Source organism: Onychomys torridus, chromosome 1, assembly GCF_903995425.1.
Source record: "Onychomys torridus chromosome 1, mOncTor1.1, whole genome shotgun sequence".
NCBI lineage: Eukaryota > Metazoa > Chordata > Mammalia > Rodentia > Cricetidae > Onychomys > Onychomys torridus.
Genome location: NC_050443.1, coordinates 100,088,118 through 100,105,240, shown reverse-complemented (window position 1 = coordinate 100,105,240; position 17,123 = coordinate 100,088,118). Strand labels below are relative to the sequence as shown.

The 17,123-nt window shown below is 41.1% G+C and overlaps 1 protein-coding gene across 1 annotated transcript in view; it reads left to right on the top strand.

Annotated features, from left to right (window-relative positions):
* The window catches only part of Palb2 (partner and localizer of BRCA2), a 30,110-nt gene that overhangs the window by 8,107 nt on the left and 4,880 nt on the right, over positions 1 to 17,123 (top strand). The window contains exons 5-12 of the mRNA XM_036196505.1: positions 1,362 to 2,029; positions 2,578 to 2,649; positions 5,506 to 5,667; positions 7,132 to 7,217; positions 9,349 to 9,510; positions 11,167 to 11,283; positions 15,568 to 15,652; positions 16,548 to 16,696. Coding sequence (XP_036052398.1) covers positions 1,362 to 2,029; positions 2,578 to 2,649; positions 5,506 to 5,667; positions 7,132 to 7,217; positions 9,349 to 9,510; positions 11,167 to 11,283; positions 15,568 to 15,652; positions 16,548 to 16,696 — 1,501 coding nt within the window. The remainder of the gene's footprint in view (positions 1 to 1,361; positions 2,030 to 2,577; positions 2,650 to 5,505; positions 5,668 to 7,131; positions 7,218 to 9,348; positions 9,511 to 11,166; positions 11,284 to 15,567; positions 15,653 to 16,547; positions 16,697 to 17,123) is intronic.

Here is a 17,123-nt window from a genome sequence, read left to right as displayed (position 1 = left end):
CTTGAAGGGGCCAGAAGAGGGCATCAGATCCCCTGGAGCTGGAATTATAGGCAATTGTGAACTGCTTGCTCCATGTGCATTCTGGGGACCAAACTCTGGCCTTCTGTAAGAGTGGTACACATTCTTTTTTTTTTTTTTTTTTTTTTCCTCAGATTTATTTTATTTTCAGCTGTGTGTATATGTATATGTCTGTGCATGTAAATGCAAGTACCTACCAAGACCAGAGATGTTGGAGCTGGAGTTACAGGTTGTGAACTACAAGATATGAGTGCTGGGGATCAAACTCAGGTCCTTTAAAATCTTAATCTCTAAGCTACTGCTCCAGCCCCAAAGTACATGTTCTGAACCATTCTTTCCAGCCCCAGAGACATTGTTATAATAAAGATGGTGAGATAATAAACAATATCAGTCTTCGAAAATTAAAAACTTTTTCTAGAGCCAGGTGTGGTGGTACACGCCTTTAATTCCACCATTCAAGAGGCAGAGGCAGGTGGATCTGATCTCTCTGGGTTCAGGCCAGCCTGGTCTACAGAGTGAGTTCCAGGGACACTAGGACTACACAGAGAAACCCTGTCTCAAAAAAACAAAACAAAACAAAATGAAAAATAAAAAAACTTTCTAGAGGTGACATTCTCATAACAGAGTTAACTGTTTGTTGTTAAGTAAGCAATCCAGTGACATTTACTGATTTTTACTGATTTCCTATGTTACACGGTTGCCATCTCTACTTCAGAAACATTTCATTACTCCACAGGAAGCCCATGCCCACTAAGCACCTTCTTCCTTCTCATTGCCAGTCCACGCACAGCTGCCACTCTGCTGCATGATAGCTGGGGCCGGATGGATAGCACTGCAGATACTTCAGAGAAATGGAGTGATGTGATGGATGACCTTTGTATTTTGGCATCTGTCTGTTCTCACTGAGCATTATGTCCATGCTGTAGTGGTTCAGTGCTTCTCTCCTTTTCATGGTTGAACAGCTTGCTGGCCAACCAGGCTAGCTGAATCGGCAAGCTCCAGGCTCAGTGAGAGACCGTGTCCTAAAAACATGAGGTAGAGAGCAATTGCAGATATGACCTAATACTGACCTCTGGTCTCCACATGCATGTGAGTGAACATACACACATGTGAAAACATCTACATTAAAATAATAGCAATTGTTTTGGAGTAATGATAATGCTTTCATTGCACTATAAGAATAAAATCTGGGGTTGGGGATTTAGCTCAGTGGTAGAGCACTTGCCTAGCAAGCGCAAGGCCCTGGGTTCGATCCTCAGCTCCAGAAAAAAAAAAAAAAAGAGGAAAAAAAAAAAGAATAAAATCTCAATTTTAAGGCTACTTGTCTTCTTTCAATATCACAGACTTCGAGTTACCTGATGAAGAATTTGGGCCTCTTAAGCTTGAAAAATTGAAGTCCTACTCAGAAAAACTGATTGAGTCGTCTGACTCAAAAAACTATGGAGAGAGGCTTCCTAGGGAAGGAAATTGTGCCACTCTGGAGGAACTGCAGATAGATTCAGAAATGGAGGACTTGGAGGAGAAACTCATGGCTCCATCAGGAGAAGCACAGCATCCAGGACCAACCCTGAAAAGGCAGCAAAGGACCAAGGGCATTTCTTCATCCGTAGTGCTTTTCACTCCTACAGATACAGCTGCATCTAACCACAGTGCCAGATCCTCTGCCTACCCATGTTCACCTGCTTTCCCCATCTTAGGCAAGACTCCAGCTTTTGCCTCCCAAGCAACCAGTGAGAATGTAGCTGCTGAAGTTGGACAGACTTGCTCTACATCCCAACCTTCTCACTTGGGAGACACAAGCAGTCTTGCCAATAACAAACAATGCAACAGTTCAGTCAGCTCACCAAAACTGGATACCAACCTGCATGTGTCAGGTAGGCAAGGACAACCTGCCTGTGACAGTGACTCTGGCCCCCAGGCAACACCTCTACCCATTGAGTCATTCACTTTCAGAGAAAATCAGCTCTGTGCAAATACATGCCTCAAGTTACATGAACATTCCATTGAACAGGTACAATCATTTCCTTTGTGAAATTTTCTCTGAAAGGATGAAATGTCTTAGTGAATATGGACAGCATGACTTTCTCACCATTGGCCTCTCAGTATTTATAAAGATTTTTTGCTGTTTGTTTGAAATGACTTAATTGTAAATGTTATGCTCATTCCGGGGAAATTAAGGCTAATTAAATTATGTATTTCTTTGCTAACTTTTTATTTTTATTTTATATTCATTAGTGTTCTGCCTGCATGAGGGTTTCAGATCCTCTAAAACTAGAGTCACAGTCAGTTGTTAGTGCCATGTGGTTGCTGGGAATTGAACTCTGGTCCTCTGGAAGAGCAGCCAGTGTTTCTAACTGCTGAGCTCTCTCTCTAGCACCCTAAATTATGTATTTTAAAAATATATAAGGAGGGCCCTATTCTCTTCATCATTAATGAGATAGTTGATTTGCCTATGTGTTGTTAGAAGCAGAAGTAACATCTGAGGTAGCTTTGCTGCTGAGTGAATGAGAAAGACAAGCATCACGTAAAGTAAACTCACAGTGTGACTTATCTCCACAGACTGAAATCTCAGACCTCCCTGCTCAGGACAGCTTGAATCCAGGCAGCCTACAGTTGGTCTCAAAGTTCAAGGTCAGAAGAATATCCTGTTAGGTGTGCTTTGTACATTACATGTGAATCATTGAATGAGTTGAGAAGGTTGGAAAGAATTCTATCACAGAGCTGTTTAATGTCTTGTCTGTTTAATATTAAATGTATTGAAAAACAGATGCAGGGAAGCAGATTTTATTTATTTATTTACTTACTTACTTACTTACTTACTTACTTACTTACTTATTTATTTTGTATGTGGAGCTGAGGATCGAACCCAGGGCCTTGTGCTTGCTAGGCAAGCCCTCTACCACTGAGCTAAATCCCCAACCCAGATTTTAATTCTTTATTACAGTATTTAGTTGTTATGTTTTGAGTTATCTTTCTGAAATTTCTACACCAACTTACTGCAGGAACAACTTAACTCTTTTTTGAGACAATGTCTCACTATAGGCTGGCCTCAAACTCAGAGATCTGCTTGCCTCTGCCTCCCAAGTGCGATGCTGGGATTAAAGGCATGTTCCACCACACCTGGCTTAATTTTTAAAATTGAATTTAAGTTTATTTAATTGAGCTGCATAATTGATTTAAATCAGATGTTTTGACAGAGGAGGAAGGAGGTAGACAGGAGTCGTGCGTGCCTGTCCTGCTAAATGATGTAATATTCTTCAAGAATCATGATTTGTAAGAAAATGGGTTGTGTGTGGCGGCACACATTGTCTCAGGAGACAAGTAGACCATGAGTTTGAGGCCAGTGTAGGCTGCCTTATCAGTTTTAAGGTCAGATTGGGCAATACAGTAAACTCTCAAGAAAGGAAAATTTCAGTTCTGGGTTTTGCTACGGTAAGTTTTAATTACTTCAAACTCACACAAGTGCTGCTGCCAGTTACAGGCAGATTGGCCTCTGGGCTCCAGGTACACGGGAGAAGCACCTCTGCTCTGTGTCAAAGCTGGTATCTGGTCAATTTTATGTATGAATGTGTGTATTTCATTCTCTCATACATTACATCCCAATCTCAGTTTCCCTTTCCTCCACTCCTCCCATACCCTCCTCCCATTCCCCTTCTCCCCCCAGATGCCGTCCTCCTCCATTTCCCTTCAGAAAAGAGCAGGCCTCCCAGGAATATCAGCTGAACATGGCATTAAAAAGTCACAATAAGACTAGGCACAAACTCTCACATCAAGGCTGGGTGAGGCAACCAAGTAGGGGGAAAAGGGCCCCAAGAGCAGGCAGAAGAGTCAGGGACAACCTCCACTCCCACTGTTAGGAATCCCACAAATACACCAAACTACACAACCATGACATATAGGCAGAGGACCTAGCACAGACCCATACACGGCCTGTGATTATCACTTAGTCTTTGTGAGACTCCGTGAACTCTGCTTGGTTACAATTCTTTTGTTGTTCTTGGTTTTTGGAGACAGGATTTCTCTGTGTACCCCTGGCTGTCCTAGAACTTGCTTGGTACACCAGGCTGGCCTCAAACTCACAAAGGACAAGCCTGCCTATGCCTCCACTTTCCAAGTTCTAGGATTAAAGGTATATGCCACCATGTTTGTCCTCCTACTTTTAAAATTAATTATTTATTTGAGGCAAGGTCTTTAGTATACAAGACCAGCCTTGTTCTCCAGATGTAGCTAAGAATGGCCTTAAACTTCTGATCCTTCTACTTCTACCTTCCAAGTTTTGTGGTTGCTGGAATTGTATGGATCCATCAGTATGTTCCATCATGTTCAATAGTATGTTCCATCATGCCCAATTGGGAACTGAGCCCAGGACTTTGTATGCAGTAGACAAGTACTTTGCCAAATAAGACACATCCCTAGTCCTTATTCCTCCATTTCTGAAAGTAATTTCTTCTTACATCAGACTTTAAAAATGTGTCTTTTTTGTTTATGTTTGTTTTCAAAAGCAACTAGTTCTTTTTTTGTTTGATTGTTTGTTTGAGACAGGGTTTCTCTGTGTAATTTTGATGCCTGTCCTGGATCTCGCTCTGTAGACCAGGCTGACCTCGAACTCACAGAACTCCACCTGGCTCTGCCTCCCGAGTGCTGAGATCAAAGGCGTGTGCCACCGCCGCCCGGCAGCAACTAGTTCTTAACTGTACTGATTTTGTTTTGTTTTGTTTTAGAGGTAGAGTCTTGGTGTGTAGCTTAGGCTGGTCTTAAGTTCAGTACCCTCTTGCCTCTTTTTTCTAGTACTAGGATTATAGCTATGCACTACCACACCTGGTTCATTCATTGTTTTTACTTTGTTCTCATTGTTTTGTTTTTGTTTTTTATTAACTTCTTGGGCTATTTGCAATCTATTTTATTCTTTCTGAAAATGACTGTTTGGCCATGATTACGGGTTTTGACACATAGTACTGTCCTTATCCTAATCAAAAATGGCATGTTGAAGTGGGGCAAAGTAGTGTATGCCTGTAATCCAGCACTTGGGAGGCCAGCCTGATCTACCTTTCAAGTTCTAGACCAGCCAAGGTTACACAGTGAGACCCTGCCTTTAAAGAAAGTGTATAGTATATGGTTTCCACTCTTGATTCTCTCCTTAACTTCTGAGTTGTTCACCAGAATGTTTAATTTCCAAACAGGTAAGTTCTTGAGGGCTCTCTTTTTGTGGCAAATCAGAATGTATTCCATTCTAGATTTACATGGTATACAACCTTTTATTTAGTTCTGGAGTTAAGACATTTTTACATTTATCAAGATGTAAATCTGGTAGATGGTTTTGGGTTGTTTGTTTTGTGACATAAAATTTTATAAAGCTCTTTCTTATAACCTGCATAAAACTTTCATTTTACTTAGCTGGTATTTCTTCTCATCTTTGTAACTCATCACTTTTCATACTTACTCTTTCCATTAAACGGAACATTAACATAACTTATCCTTCTGGGTCAGAATCCTTCCAGTTCCTGTTCTGTGGATGTGAGTGCCATGTGGTGGGAAAGAGCTGCTGCTAAGGAGCCATGTATCATAACTGCTTGTGAAGATGTAGTTTCTCTTTGGAAACCCTTGGATACTTTGCAGTGGAAAAAAGTTCATACCTGGCATTTCACAGAGGTATGTCCAATCCTTATACCTGAAAGATGGATTTACGATCTGGATGGACAGCTTAGCAGAGATCTGTGACTACTCACTGCAGACTCATGTTCAAGCATTTATGAAACATCTTGGACCATGTGCTCACCATCTCGACGCCAGCATTAGCATCATACTTTGTTTCATCATGACTGCATTTAGGTGGAGTTCTACTGTGGGTCTGTTGGGACGCTTGCATTTGTGTCTATTCTGCCATCTGAACTGCTGACAGCTGTGTGTCTTCTCCTTCACCAAAGCACTATTCTGTTTTCTACATATCATCTGTTTGTCTTCATACGCCTCTAATGTGGCTAGTCCTACTGTGTTAGAAAAGTTATTGCTATTACTGTCACTGCTACTACTTCTACTATTATTATTATTATTAATGTGTTGAGGGAGGTGTGTGTGCATGCTACAGCATGTGTATGGAAATCAGAAGACAGTTTTCAGTAATCATTCTCCTTCCAATGCGAGCACCAAGGTTTGAACTCAGGTTGCCAGGCTTGTATGGGAAGTATTTTTACCTGCTGAACCATCTCCCCAGCCCCTATGTTTAATATTTTTAAATCCATATGAACATTCACTTGTTTCTACTTATTTTCTTTGGTGAGAGGGGAGTATTAAGACAGGGTCTCATGTAGTCCAGGTTGGCCACTTCATGTAGTGAAGCTTACCTTGAACTCCTGCCCCTTCTGCCTCTACCTATTAGGTACTGGGGTTACAGGCATACACCATATGCCTGGCTTCTCTATATATTCTTTATATGTATTTGTATTTTGCCTTATTCTTCCTATACCCACAGCTTTGAACACTGGGCTTTGCACAGAGGTAGCATTGGACATCTATCTGCTCGGTGACTAATAAAATCTTTTTTCTCTGAGGATTATATCTAGGGCCTTATTCAAATACACCTGTTTGTGGGGACCAAAGGACAGCATCATGTGTGTGTCAAATGTCAGTCCTTAGAAACTGTTCATCTTGCTTTTTGAGATGGAGTCTCTCATTGGCTTAGAACTCACTAATTAGACTAATCTGAATGGCCATATTGAGTTCAGGTCAGTCAGGGCTACATACTGAGACTGTGTCTCAAAAAAACAAAAACACAAAAGGGAGATTGTGAGGGGCAAGAAGATTTTTCTTCACATTTGTTTTAATATTGGAAATTAAACCTGATACCATGAGAATTAAACAGAATATGATTTGCTGTAACCTAGCCACTCAGAAGGCTGAGGCAGAAGGATCACAAGCTCAGGGCCAACCTAAACAACGTATAGGACCCCATCTCAAAAAGTCAAAAGGCTAGGGATACAGCATGGTTATAAAGTGTTTGCCTAGCATGAGCAAGACCCTATGCTCAGTTGCAATAACATAAAGAAAAGAATGTGGTAAATTTTTGTAAAATATTTATGAAACTATAAATGACTGAGATAATTTTGCTTTATGTAGGTTCCAGTGTTACAAATAGTTCCAGTGCCTGATGTTTACAATCTTATATGTGTAGCTTTGGGAAATTTGGAAATCAGAGAAATCAGGTATGCAATTTCTCAAGACCGTGATCTCTTGCTCTTACACTCTGTCATCTTTATCTTTGTTCTGTTCAGATTATTTTGAGTACTCATTATAACCTACACTCAAGTCTAAAAAGTAGGGTACCCTGCCTTAAAAGAATCTTGAGTTTTCAATGCTGGAGAGAGAACTCAGTGTTAAAGGCCACTTGCTGCTCTTGCAGAGGATCCAGGTTGGGTTCCTAGCACCTATATTAGGTGGCTCACGACTACTTTCACCTCCAGTTCTAGGGGCTCTCACCACCCTCTTCTGGCCTCTCCAGGCACCTACACACACATGGTGCACATACATATGCTCAGGCACATAACCATAAAATAAGTAAATTCTTTTTTTTTTTTCTTCCTGAGACAAGATTTCTTTGTGTAGCCTGGCCATCCTGGAACTTGCTGTGTAGACCAGGTTGGCCTCGAACTCAGAGATCCACCTGCCTCTGCCTCCCAAATGCTGGGATTAAAGGCATGTGCCATACCATGCCCAGCTAAATCTTTTAGTTAATTTAGGGCTAGTCATGGTGACATACTGTAATCTCAGCACTTGGGAAGCTGAAGCAGGAGGATTAAGAGTTCAAAGTTGGCCAGTGGCGGTGGCTCACGCCTTTAATCCCAGCACTCAGGAGGGGGAGCCAGGCTGATCTCTGTGAGTTCGAGGCCAGCCTGGGCTATAGAACGAGATCCAGGACAGGCACCACAACTATACAGAGAAACACTGTCTCAAAAAACTGGGGGGGAGGAGGGGAGGAGAGTACAAAGTCATCATTATCTTTAGCTACATAGGAAGTTCAAGGCCTATATAAGATCCTCACTCAAACAAGCAAATGGGTGGGAGAGATGGCTCAGTGGGTAACAGTGCTTACTACTCTGAGAAGACTGGGATTTGGTTGCCAGCACCCACATGGAGGTTCACAACTGCCTATGACTCTCTTCTGGCCTCTGTGGGCTCCTGTTTGCGTGTTGGCACATAAACTCATGTAGGCATGAGTATATACACATAAAAATTTTTTAAAGATCTCAGGGAGCTGGAAAGATGGTGTAGTAGTTAGGAGTTCACACTACTCTTACCAGAGGACTCAAGTTCAGTTTTCATCACCCTTGTGGGGCAGCTTAACAACCACTTATAACTCCAGCTTGAGGGGACCTGACACCCTCTTCTGGCCTCTATAGGCACTGCACTCAGGTGCACATACCCACACACAGGCATACATATATGTAATTGAAAATAAAATTATCTTTTTTCTTTTTAATCTTAAAAGAGATTCAGGTGGGGCTGGAGAGATGGCTCAGCCATGGCTGCTCTTGCAGAGGATCTGGGTTCAATTCTTAGTACCCCTATGGCAGCTCACAGCTATCTGTTGTTCCAGTTCCAGAGGATCCAACACCCTCACACAGACATACAGACAGGCAAAACACTAACACATATAAAATAAAAAATAAATAAACCTTTTAAAGAGAGAGATCCCGGCATGGTGGCACACTACACTCCTAATACTTGGGAAGCTGAAGGAGGATTATGAATTTTAAGCCAGCCTGGATTACATTAATCACTCTTTCAAAAATTTTTAAAAGGGAATCTGAATTTATTTCTAAAAGGAGAGGTGGGGTTTTTGTTGTTGTTGTTGTTGTATTTTAATCTTAGCACTTAGGAGAAAGAGGCAGGCAAATCTCTTTTGAGTTTGAGACCAGCCAGATCTACATAGCAAGTTCAAAGCGTGTGTTAAAAAATTCCAGTGTCTGGAGAGATCACTTAGCAGTTCAGAATACAACACCCATATAACAAGCTAGCTGCCCTTCAGAGACCTGTAGTTCCAGCTCTGAGAGATTCTAAGCCCTCTTCTGGCCTTCAGGCACCAGGACCCATAACCACATGTATGTATACACACACACACACACACACACACACACACACACACACACACACACGCACACATCCTTAAAAAATAAACCATGTGTGGACTGACATCTGTGGCTAACAACACAAATAAAATAAATCACGTGTAGACTGACATCTTTGACTGAAGTTGCTATTTAAATTTGTACTCAGTCCCTTATTGCTCACTGCTTACTCCTGGCTTCTCCCCCATTTGTATTTGTATTGGTTTAGGGCGTTGCTGTGTTCCTCTGGTGATGAAAGTGAAAAGCAAGTACTACTGAAATCTGGAAATATAAAAGCTGTGCTTGGCCTGACAAAGAGAAGACTAGTTAGTAGCATTGGAACCTTTTGCAATCAACAAGTACAAATTATGACATTTACTGAAGATGGAGGGTAAGAAAAGCAATGATTGGTCTTCACTGTTCTGTAAAAAGGCATTATATTCCAGACTTCAGGGAAAGTGGATGACTTAGGATCCTGGTTTTCTATGGTTATAGGTGCAATAGTGTCTTACTTAGGGTTTCTATTGCTGTGAAGAGACACCATAACCACAGCAACTCTTATAAGGAAACATTTAATTAGGATGGCTGGCTTATAATTTCAGAAGTTCAGTACATTATCATCATGACAGGGAACATGGTGGCATGCAGATAGAATCGTACATCTTGCAAGCATCAGGAAGTCAACTGAGACACTGAGTGGTATCCTGAGCATAGGAAACCTCAAAGCCTGCCCCCATAGTGACACACTTCCTCCAATAAGGCCACACCCATTCCAACAAAGCCACACCTAATAGTGCCACTCCCTATGAGCTTATGGAGGCCAATTACATTCAAGCTACCACAAGTAGCAAGCATGGTTTTAATGCCACATTGCAACCAACAAGCAGGCTAATGAGGTGAAAGCCAGGGAAGCCAATGGAGTAGAGAAGCTCAACAAATGTAGTTTGTCTCTTAGCTTTCTTTGAGATTTGTTTGTGTCCCTTAAATATTAGAAGTACCTTATTCCACATAGTCCCTCATGTCCATTGCTCATTGGCATCTAGATGCAAGCTCTAAGTTACTCATGCTCTAGACCTGCATACTTGTTTAATAGCCATCTGTTAGGTCCTTCAAATTTAGCACAGGAAAACCTGAATGGAAAATGTTTTCTCTTTTTATCAGATCCTATCACATCATATCATGCACCTTTTCCCTTTATTGTACTTTAATCCTTGGGGACTGAACCCTGGATAATACTAATCATATTCTCTACTGCTGAGCTACACACTCAGTCTGTTGCACTTAATGTTTTTGTCATTCCTAATAACTGAGGGCAGGCATATTATTTGTCGCAGTTACCCCTGAACAAGAGACAAGTGATTCTTTAAATCAAGAAAGTGAACCTCCTGTAATGGTACACACCTCTAATTCCAACAGTTGGGAGAATTGATGTGAGTTTAGGTCAGCCTGGGCTATGTAGTGAGTACTGTCTAGTCATCTGGACAGGTGACCCTGGCTCAAATCAAACAATCACCAGGGAGTGTTGGTGGACAAGGAAAGAAGACAGATTTGTGAGAAATGAGCGTATGAGTCATTAAACCTACTGATTAAGTGGCTCGAGAGGAGGGGTACAGTAACGTCAGTTTTCAGAGTTCATCACCTGCACAGATTGCTACTATAGTCATTGAGGTAGGAACGGAAAAGAATAGATTTAAACAGAATGTTTGTGAGTTTTAACATTGGCTAGAGTGAATTTTAGGTGATTATAATGTGTCCAGGAAGATAAGAAAATGTGTCCATTATAGAAAATTTAAAACATGTGTCTTCTGGTTACAACTTTTTTCTGCTTTTTGTTTAATGTTTTTTGTTTTGTTTTTTCTTTCTTTTTTTTTTCCGGAGCTGAGGACCAAACCCAGGGCCTTGTACTTTCTAGGCAAGCGTTCTACCACTGAGCTAAATCCCCAACCCCTTAATGTTTTATTGTACATAGTCCAATAATGTTTAAAAGGACTACTTAGAAAACGGTTTTGGCTCAAAAAGTGATGTTTCAGTACTGTTTTAAATACAGTAGCAAAGATGAACAGCTTTTGATGCCCCCTGATGAGACTATCTTGGCTTTTGCTGAAGTCCAAGGGATGCAGGATGCTCTGCTTGGTACCACCACTGTGAACAACATTGTGATCTGGTAAGCTTTCTGCTTTTTCTCCTCATCTGTATATGCAAATATGCTTCTGTCTGTATAGAGTTGTGAAGGTTAGATATGATGGTATATGGTGGGTACCATCATGGGGTATGGTGCTACACACTTGTAATCCCAGGACAGAGGAGACAGGGAAGAAGGCTAATTTGATCACAGCTGGATACGTGGAAAGATCCTGCCTCAGAGAGAGAGAGAGACTGCAGCCATGACTGTAGCTTTCCCTTTTCTGCTCTTAGAAGCTTTGTTCTCATCTTGCCAAGAACATGAACCCAGATATGTGAAAAAGAGCGCTCTAAAGTAAACTATTTTTAAGATACAGAGTTATGGGCTAGAAAGATGGCTCAGCAATTAATTTTCCGCCTGCTATTCTAGAGGCTCTAAGTCGATTCCCACTTGCCCAAGGTGGCTCACAACTGTCTGTAACTCTAGTTCTAGGGCGACTGATGTCCTCATCTGGCCTCCATGGGCACAGACACCTATATGATGTACACACATACATGGAGGCAAAACATCCATATGCAGAAAATTAAAATCAGATTTTTTAAGTGTCATTTGCCCAATATGTGCATGGCCTTGGGTTCAATGCTCACTACTGCAAAATCAGTAAGTCAGTAAAATTAAATAACAGAAACTTTTTGGTGAAAACATAGAGCTGCAGGCTGTGTGTAGCTTTGTGATAAGGTGTTGACTAAAGGACAGAGTTCAAGGTAACCAGGAACTAGCAAGTAGGAAGAAATGTCTAAGAAAATTGACAAAGAAGGATTGCTAGGGGTGGGATCTTCATTCACTTGGTAAACTGCTTCCCTCACAAGTAGGATACCTTGAATTTGATCCCCAGAACTCACATTTGGCATGCCTTTAGTCCCAGCACATGGGAGGCAGAGGCAGGCGGATCTCTGAATTTGAGGCCAGCTCCATCTGCATAGAGGTTTCTATATTAGTTGGGCAATATACTGAGACCCTGCCTCAAACAAATTTAAAAAGGTAAGATGAAGGGGCTGGAGAGATGGCTCAGAGGTTAAGAGCACTGCTTGCTCTTCGAAAGGTCCTGAGTTCAATTCCTAGCAACCACATGGTGGCTTACAACCATCTGTAATGAAATCTGGTGCCCTCTTCTGGTCTGCAGGGATATGTGCAGATAGAACACTGTATACATAATAAATAAATAAATTTTTTAAAAAGGGGGGGTAAGATGAAGGAGATGGTAAAATGACTTAGCATGTTTAATTCTTTCCAAACAAACCTAAAACCTGAGTTTGACCCCTGTAGTCTACATAAAGTGAAAGTTAAGAACTGATTCTTCACAATTGTTCTCTAACCCTCACATGTGCTGTAGAGTGGCATGTGCATACTATTCACATGTGTATGTCACATGCATACACACATGCATATACACACACACACAGAATAAAAAAAATTACAAGGTAAAGGAAAGAAACCCAAGTTCTTCCTCTGTCCTTTGTACACACTCACACATGAAGAAGAAACCTTAAGTTCTGAGTATATCTGGCATACTTTTGGTTTTGAAACAGGGTCTCACCATGTAGCCAGGCTATGCACCTAAGCAGTGGGATTACAAGTGTTCATTACCACTCCTGGCTCTACTTTTTACAAGCTAAACTGTAAGCAGTTCTATTAAAGCTTAAAGAATTGAACTAGAATCTCAGCATTTGGAGTTTGAATTCAGCCAAGTTAACTATTTACTAGAACAAATAACACTGCTATTCTTCAGAGGAACCTAACAGAATCCAGAGTTTTATAACACTGTATCTAAGATAGTCTGACAATAAGAAATAGAGGAAATACTTTAATATGTCCTAGCATGTCTTCTGTTTTTCCCCCATTAGTAGCTAGTAGAGGGGTGTTTGGCTGTTCTTTGATTTTTGAAACAGGGTCTCACTGAAGTCCAGGCTGGCCCCTAACTCACATTCCTCCTACCTCAGACTCCCAAGTGCTAGATTTATATATGTGCCTGTCACCTGGCTGTATCCTTAACTCCTATCTTAGCTCCTTAAGGAAAGGAATCAAAATATGCCATCAACAAGAAGCTATTATTGACATTTATTCATTTGTTTACTTGTTTACTTTTAAGACTGTCTTAAGGCTCAGAGTGACCTAGAACTCACTTAGATAATCCATGCTAGTCTCAAATGTGTGATCCTCCTGTCTCAATGTCCCAAATTCCATGATTACATGTATGTGCTAACATGTTCATCTAATGTTTCTTTATTGTATTTGTTTGCCTTTCCTATCTCATTTCTGATTTGTCCTTTTTCTGAAGTGATTCGTGTTATACTTAGTGTTTGTGTATAATGGTTGGTCAGAAGACAGACTTTTCAGGACTTGTTCTTGAGGCAGAGTCTGTGTTTCTGTTGCTGTGCTTATATTTCAGCCTAGCTGGCCTGTGCATTTCTTGCTGATCTCCTGTCTTTCCATCCCATCTCTTGTGATGGACTGCAAATGCTTGCCATTGTAGCCGGCTTTTGGGGGGCTTCTGGGCATTGAACTCAGATCATCAGGCTTTAGCTGAGTCTTCTCTGTGGCCCTCAGGTGGCTGGGTTTTTTTTTTTCTAGCTATTGCTTAAGGTCTAGATACTTCATCTTCATTAAGCTGTATTTGCTAAGTACTATCTTTCAAACATTAAAGAGATAGTTGTGGACAATTCTCTCTGAAAGTGCAGTTATTGGACAAATATGAATCCTGTTCCAAGACCCCTAAAGCCTAATAGGTAAATAAGATTTTACAATTTGAAGTATATCAATCACTCCAGTAAGTTCCTTTATAGTTCAAAGAAGTTTGAAATGATATAGGTTTAGACAAAATACTTTGGGGTTTTGGGGAAAACACTTAGTAAGTACAGAGCTACATTAACTTCTGTAGCTTATAAACCTGTTGTGGTATCTTGGATAGGAACAATCTTAGTGTTTTTATATGCAATTCCTGCCCAAAGAAAGTTCTCCATAAGTTGAAATAACATGTTGTATTCTATTGTAGCATATAAAATGAGATGTGGACAGTTCTATAGGATGTCAAAGGAGAAGAATGGCTATGAACTAGGGTAGCTAGGGAGAAGAGTTTAAATGGAGTTCCTGCAGACTAGAGGAATGGATGGAGTTGCCCAGCAGTGGGGAAGACATTGGAAGGGATAACCCGAGTAAAGGTAAAGAGCTGGGGGATACACAGTGTGTTCAGGAGAGGGAACAGTTGTCAATAGTGTGTTGCCGTCCTTGATCTGTAAGGTTAGAAATGTCACAGAAGTAATCTTGTGGCTAATAGAAGCCAAGGGAAAGCTTTCCATCGATATAGTGATATGATGGCACAGTTACCAACATCACTGATCCTCTGCACGGATGAGGAGAGGTTCCATCAAATGCTTTGTTTCTTTCCGTATGTTTGCCGTTTCTTTTCCCATGTTTTATCTTACCCAAGTCTACTTGCTCGTGCCATTATTTTGGACTGGCTCCAATATGAATAAATAAAATACAGACATAGCTATAATTTTTTTTTCTTCGAGACAGGGTTTCTCTGTGTAGCTTTGCACCTTTCCTGGAACTTGCTTGGTAGCCCAGGCTAGCCGCAAACTCACAAAGATCTGCTTGTCTCTGCCTCCCAAATGCTGGGATTGAAAGTGTGTACCACCACCATGAAGGGGTGGGTAAGTCATAATGGTGAGTGGTGTAACTTATAGTGGCTTAATTCCAAGCATAGGGAGATGTTGGAAAATGTTGAGTAGATTGTAGAGAGATTATCCACAGTGGTGTAGCAGAGTTTACCCAAGGCTAAACTATTAGGTTCAATTTTTGGCAAAGTTAACCTGTCATTAGACTTTTAATAAGGGTGTATAAACTGCTGGGTGTGGTTGTGAATATCCTTAATCCCAGCACTCAGGAGGTAGAGGCAGGTGGATCTCTGTGAATTTGGGGCTAGTTTGGTTACAAAGAAAGTTCTCTAGACTAACCAGGGCCACTTAGTGAGACCTTATCTCAAAAAATGAAAAGGAGTATATAAAGTCCAGCTAAACAAATGTACAGTGCTCTGTCCCTTACTGATTTCCTTTTGCCACCTCCCAAAATAGTTTGTAACAAATAAAGAACATATGTGTGAGCCAGGCATGGTAGTGCAGGCCACTATACCAGCATTGAGAGACTGAGGCTAGAAGAGCACAAGTTTGAGGCTAGCCTAGGCTATATAGTGGGAAAAAATATATAGTATGTGAAAATCGTTTACTGAAAGAATGTGTAATCACCTCATTTATTTTGATGTCTAAGGAATTTAAAAACTGGCCAACTCCTGAAAAAGGTGCACATTGACTCTTACCAAGCTTCGGTCTGTCACAGAGCCTATTCTGAGATGGTGAGTGTGATGGGCTACTTGGTGTTTATTTGTGTTGTCTATTGTTCTCACTAGTAAGAGTGGTAACAGTAGCAGTCATCAAATTGGATGGCAGTGTGCTTTACTTTGCTTTGTTTTGAGACAGGGTCTCATGTAGCCTAGGCTGGCCTGAAACTCATGATTCCCTCTGCTTCTACCTCTCCAGTGCTGGGATTGCTGGCACATGATAGGTACTCTATTGACTGAGCTACATTCCTATCCTGTTTGTTCTTTTTGAAGTTTATGAATAAAAATAAGTGTTATGTGATTGTTTATCTCATTTTCTACCTGTATGATTTAAAGACTCACATTCTAAATTATAAATTTTGTTCATATTTTTAGAATGTCTAACTACTTGAAAAAGGGGGGGATCACGATATAGCCCTGATTGGTCTAGAACTCAACATGCACATCAGGCTGTCACAAAATCTTGAACCTAGCTTTTATATTCTGTTAAGAAAGTTGAATTTGTTTCTAGAATTTACCTGTTCTTTATTTAAGTAATTGGTATATTTGTTATATACTAATTACTCTTAGTTGATCTCCTTTAAAGAAGGAGAAAGTCTTAAATGGATTACTTCCAATTTGAGGACTCCTATGTCTCTGTGACCGCCTTCCCTATGCCAGCCTTTTCCTGAAAGGGTGGCACTAAAGTATAGGAAACTGAAGAGTCAGCTGGATTCAGGATGGCAGGACTGGCTGAGGATCCTGAAGTCTGGTGTGGAGATCCTCTCAGCAGCTGCTGTATGAACAGAGGGAAGCCAGGGTTACGTCCTGCCTGTCAAAGAGGCTGTTGATCATTGCTTTTGCTTTGGATTTATCACCAGAGCCAAACCTACTCTTGATGGTCTGATTGGTTATTTCTCTCCTACATCAGGGGCTCCTATTTGTTGTTCTGAGTCATCCTTGTGCCAAAGAGAGCCAGGCCTTTGGAAGCCCTGTGTTCCAGCTTCTGGTGATTAACCCTAAGACAGCTCAGAGTGTGGGTATTCTGCTGTGCTGTCTTCCTCCAGGGCAAGCTGGAAGGTAAGTGAGTGTGTGACTGCTTGCTGTACAGGGGGAGCTATTTCGGGAGACAATGCAGGTAGAAAGCTGGGTACTTTTGTGTTGCTAGAATGAGTAGAACACATGAGATGCTAAAGGCTTTGGACTAGAGATGTTGCTCAGTGTGTGTGCTCTGAATTGCCTAGAGTGCCTGATGCCCTGGATTCAAGATCTCTACCACTGAGCTGGGGAGATGGCTCAGTGGCTGAGTTTGATCCCAGGAATCCATGGCGGGAGGAAAGAGCCAGTTCCTAAAACTTGTCCTCTGATCTCCACATGGCCTTTGTGCCATGTGTATGTGCAACTGTATGCACAGACATACATCATATACACATAGTAATAAATACAATTTCTGATACACTTTATAAATACAATAATACAAATATACAATATAATAAATACAATGGCA